The 5,363-nt window shown below is 35.8% G+C and overlaps 1 protein-coding gene across 1 annotated transcript in view; it reads right to left on the bottom strand.

The window, feature by feature from the left end:
- Positions 1-5,178, bottom strand: part of alg3 (ALG3 alpha-1,3- mannosyltransferase) — a 7,552-nt gene extending 2,374 nt beyond the window's left edge. Inside the window, exons 1-9 of the mRNA XM_016492096.1 lie at positions 4,915-5,178; positions 3,632-3,731; positions 3,389-3,536; positions 2,487-2,647; positions 2,134-2,254; positions 1,819-2,024; positions 1,526-1,602; positions 1,242-1,387; positions 569-574 (exon numbers count right to left, since the gene is read on the bottom strand). Of these exons, the coding sequence (XP_016347582.1) occupies positions 569-574; positions 1,242-1,387; positions 1,526-1,602; positions 1,819-2,024; positions 2,134-2,254; positions 2,487-2,647; positions 3,389-3,536; positions 3,632-3,731; positions 4,915-5,092 (1,143 nt within the window). The 5' untranslated portion in view covers positions 5,093-5,178. The remainder of the gene's footprint in view (positions 1-568; positions 575-1,241; positions 1,388-1,525; positions 1,603-1,818; positions 2,025-2,133; positions 2,255-2,486; positions 2,648-3,388; positions 3,537-3,631; positions 3,732-4,914) is intronic.
- Positions 5,179-5,363: the final 185 nt, after the last annotated feature.

Raw genomic sequence — 5,363 nt, 5'->3', positions numbered from 1 at the left:
TGCTCTCTGAGGGACTGTTTACTTTAGCCGCAATCATCGTGAAACTTGCTAATTAGCACTTTATTAGGAAAGGCGATTTTCAAAGATTCATTAAAAAACCTTATACTCGCTTCTTCTGTAGGTGAAGCTGGATCACGAATGATTCGCTCGAACATAAATGCATTTATGTGCATTATGCGCATTTCCTTCAGAAACAAACGTAATCCACTGCGTCTTCAGCGGCTCGGATGTCGGGGGTAAATGACTACTGCTATGTTCATTATTACATCCAACAACAGAACACCTCAGCTGCTTAGGAGTCATTCTTGTCTACATTTGCTCCGGCAGTGAAACAATGGCGGTCTGATGACAGCTCACTCAGGGCGGGTCTAAGGTAAGACACCAGTCCAGTCTGTGCTGAAACACTACTGTCAATCAAACTATCGTGGGAGGGGCCTGTCTGTGTGACATCACACAGACAGGCATCTGAGATCGGCTCGATTTGAGAAAGGGGTAAAGATTTTAGTAGATTAAAAAAAAACACTGGGTGGATTTTTATCATTATAGGGTGGTTGTGTACACACACTGCCAACACACATTTCAGTTCGAACAACTTGTAAAAGTGCATGTAGCATCGGATGACCCCTTTAATAATAGTGCGTTTATAAATAAAAATTAACCTAGATTAATAAATGCTGTAAAAAAAAAAAATTTTATTCATGATTCCTAATCAGGACTTCATTCTAATAATTTTTCTACTGGCTCAGTTGAGCCAGTGGTTCATATTTTTTTACTCGCAATGCCACAATTTTCATTGGTCCCGGCACAAAAAATCAAATAAAAAAAATATACATTAAAAAAAATGTAATTAAGCCTTAATCTAATTCTTCTTGCAAACAAAAGGTTTAAAATCACTTGAATGTTTAAATGATTCAATTAACTTCAATGATGATGCACATTTCCGTCAACTGTCCTAAGCCTATTTCGCGCTTACCCAAGGCCATCAGGCAGTCCTTATTATTGAGCACTGCCTAATGCATTAACTAATGTTTCTACCACATCACATGGTATCTGTGCCCACAGTGAAATCTCATTTTTCCAAATTCTGCTCCATATAGCTATTTATTATTAATCAACAAATATGCTCTGGTTGTTGTGATACTGTCACTTTGCACAACAAACGAAACTAACTCAAATATACAAACACACACATGAAATTTATGAGGAGAAAAAAAACAGTTAATCCATGTGTCTGTGTTTTACCTGAGCAGATGGGCAAGTTTCTTGACTCCTCCACTCCACAACAGGTATGGCAGCGTATGAAAGTACCAGACATAAAACTGATAATGCAGAGATCTACTGAAGCACATGCCAATGAAATTAGAAGTGAAAAGAACCAGAACTGTCTGTATGATCTGGGTTAAGGAACAATTCTCATCATATCACCTAGGACTAATAGTGCAAAGTTCAGGAATGCCTGGTTTATTTAAAATGATCTGAATCCAATCCATCATACATTTGATTTAAACAACCATAAAAAGGATATGATCAGCACTGAGCTTGTGTACAGTCTCTTTTCTCTCAGACGGATCTGTTAGAATAGACCAAATACTGTTCCCAGACCTGTAATAAACACTATTTTTTAAATGACAGTCAGTAGAACAAAAAGACCTGTAGGATATTTAGTTTACCAAGAAGCCTTAGGACTTGTAATAATAATATTTTGTTCAACAAATGAAGCTGCAAGTCCTATTAAAATCCCTTTAAATAGTTTTTGATTCAACCATGTAAAATACTGCCACTAATCCCAAGTTTAATTGTAGGTTTTGATTTTTGTACCTCTTCCATCTCTTCAGCGCAAACAGAAGCAAAGTGGTAATGTGAGCCAGAAGCAGAGCCAGGTGGAAGTATCGACTCAAGAACACATCCTCAGGAAGAAAACGCCAGTTCACCGTCCACTTAAAAAGAAACTGCCTGCCCAGGTCAAAGGCCTGGCTAACATACCCAACAGGGTTCACCAAGAGGAACGGCAGTCCCAATACCATCTGAAAGAGAGAAAAACAGAGTTGTACATGAAAAGCTGGTGTAAAACATCAAAAAGACAGTTGAATCACTTAATAAATATGTGAATGAGTCTAATTATGTGCGTCTAACCTGAATGACAGCACAGAGAGTGAGTTTAGGTAAAGTTTTCCATAGACCGAACTCACACAGCAGAAGGAAAAGGAGACCAGGAGCGAAGAGCAGAACATTCATCTTCACAGACACAGCTAAACTGTCCACAGCACAGACAAATATATACTTTAAATGCACACACACTGCTGAAATGACCATTCATTTATCAAACGATAATTATTCTTATGTTATAAAGTGAGGAAGAAATCAGGCATCAAAATAGTGTCAAAAAAAGTTATATGACTGATAGTAAATTGTTTAATTCAAATACTTAGTTTCTCTTACCATTCATCTATCACTCCATGTAGAATGAAGATGTTGTTTCTACTTGCCTGTAGAGAGCACATCCTAGAGTCCAGCGGCCATCCAGGAAGAGATTGATGGCTCCGAATAACAGCATCATGGCCACCGGATCATTAAAGAGACGCAAGACGAAAATGGAGTGAATTCGATACGAAGCACAGCAGATGAAGAAGAACACATATGGAGGAACCTAGAGAAGAATAAACAGACAAGCACTATTAATAAGACACTTTCAGAATCATGAAAAATGTTAAAAACATAATAAAACCAGAAATGTTGTTTAGCTGAAGTTGGATATACAGTTCATAGAATTAATAATACATGTCGTAGAAATACTGTACACTGTATTACATAAATTATACACCAGCATTCAAAAGTTTGGGGTTTGTAAGATTTTTGAAAGAAGTCTCTTATGCTCACCAAGCAAAAGCAGATCAAAAATACAGTAAAAACAGAAATATTATTAACTATTTTTACTATTTAAATAATATATTTTTATTTGAATCTATGTACTTTTTTATATTTCTGCAACACAAAGCTGAATTTATTACTCCAGTATTCAGTGTCACATGATCCTTCAGAAATCATTTTATTACATGTGATTTGATGCTCAAAAACATTTTTTTTTTAATGTTGAAAACAGTTGTGCTGCTTAATATATGACCGTAATATATAACGGTGATACATTTTTCGTGATTCTTTGATGAATAGAAAGTTCATATAAATAAATAAATAAATAAATAAATATATAACATGTAGCAGAATGACAATAAAGCTCAACTTGAACTTGAACTTGAACTTTCTTACAGACCCCAAACTTTTGAACAGTGGTTTGTAAAAAGATCCTGGCTATTCTTGGGTGCAAAAAAAAAAACTGACTGAACAGAACGTACAGTATGTATAATGGATTTGCATTATATGGGGTCATTACCTTTTTGGTGCGATGGTAAATGCGGAACACAAGCAGAAGAGTGGTGAGATAGAACACAGCGAACACGTACTGACCCAAACGAATATTCTGTCCATGATCAGTAAGATAATACAGCCCAGTGAATATATACACAAAACCAGCTGGATACCTGAAACACACATACAGTATATATAATCCAGTAAATGATTAGTGGCCAGACTACACACTACATACACTACACACATTTTCTATGTTGACACTTACACCAGCGGCCCCGTGTCGCCCTTCAGCTGTGTGTAGTCATATGTGCCATTAATAACTCCCTCCACCTCATCCATATACGCCTTCCAGTCGATCTCTGTATCTACAAACACAACACTTACATCATTAGACAGAGGAATCACGATGGCACTTATAACTGGCATCTCTCTGCATACTGCTATTCAGTGTCTTGTTGTCATTTTGGCTATATGGTGCGCGTGACTGACAGTGACATGAGCATTGAGTGTGTGCGCGTGTTCCTTTTAAGGAGTCCTGATGGATCAAATACACAATTTAACCAGACTACAATTTTAGAAGGCAGAGTTGAGTTGGACATTTGAGTCTATATGAAATGAATGAATGAATTAACAGCATGCACTGCTATCCTATTTGAACATCAAGCAGTATGGAGTTTCTTAAGTCTGCTGTTCCATTTATGAATTGTTAACTATTACTTTTAATCAGTGTTGGGGGTAACGCATTACAAGTAACGCGAGTTACGTAATCAGATTACTTTTTTCAAGTAACTAATAAAGTAACGCATTACTTTTTCATTTACAAGAGAATATCTGAGTTACTTTTTCAAATAAGTAACGCAAGTTACTTTTTTTTCCAATTTATTGACTGACAGCTCTCCTGTCCCCATGTTGAGAGAAATCAGAAGATGTTACTGTAGTTCTAAAATAAATATGAATATGCATTAATTCATCTCACTCACAAAAAAACCCCACAGATTCAGTATTCCTCAAAATGAATTAAATAATGCAACTAAGAATATGACGCAAACTTGCAATAATTAAATGTTAAAACAACACAAATATCCTTTATGTATTTAATCCCATTCTATTTGCTTCTGACCTTCAATGATCCAGTTCAACCGTACTAATAAGCACAAATTACTCTAGACAAACATTTGTGTGTCTTTTTTTTATTACTGAAGTGTGTTTAAATTTCTTCTTCTGCATTCTACTGTACGGACGTAAACTTACTTTCCCTTCAGCCTGAGGCTTATTCATTTCACTTTGGGTGTGAAAAGGCTTTTATATTTGCCAAAAATATAACTTTTTTATATTAAAACCAAACAAGCAAGCCCTGTCCAGATTTAAAAAGTAACGCAAAAGTAACGTAACGCATTACTGTCCATACAAAGTAACTAAGTAACGTAATTAGTTACTTTGTATGGAGTAACGCAATATTGTAATGCATTACTTTTAAAAGTAACTTTCCCCAACACTGCTTTTAATTATCCAAGGATCATGTCAGTGATTGATTTCTACTGCACTTACATGCAACTCTTTGGATCAACCATATGTTAATCCCAATTTCCAGGAACCAAAGGACGGCCGTGACCAAGAACGTGTACTCTGCTTTGAACAACACCATGTGTTTGTCCTGGCATATGGAGGAAAGTGTTTTCTGAATTCTTGATGGTAGAGTCGAGGATTTCTTTTTTCCTCCTGCCATGTTGGCCGCCTTGGCGAAGTGTATTCGGAAACACCGAGTTCCAAATTAAAAGTCCGTAGAGTGGAAAAAATTGATTCGATCGCAGGGCAAAAATGGCATTGAAAAAAAACCTATCCCAATTGTGAATATATACAGTATGTTGTTAGTAAGTATTGATTTATATATTTGTTTGTTTCTTTACTTATATATTTATTTCAATTTATTTATAAATTCTGTTTGTTTAAAAGGTTTTAGCGGCATCTTTAGGCAATTTTTAAATTAAACTGCTAAA

This window comes from Sinocyclocheilus anshuiensis, unplaced genomic scaffold, assembly GCF_001515605.1.
Source record: "Sinocyclocheilus anshuiensis isolate Anshui unplaced genomic scaffold, SAMN03320099.WGS_v1.1 scaffold1155, whole genome shotgun sequence".
NCBI lineage: Eukaryota > Metazoa > Chordata > Actinopteri > Cypriniformes > Cyprinidae > Sinocyclocheilus > Sinocyclocheilus anshuiensis.
This window is presented reverse-complemented; position numbering and strand designations above follow the sequence as displayed.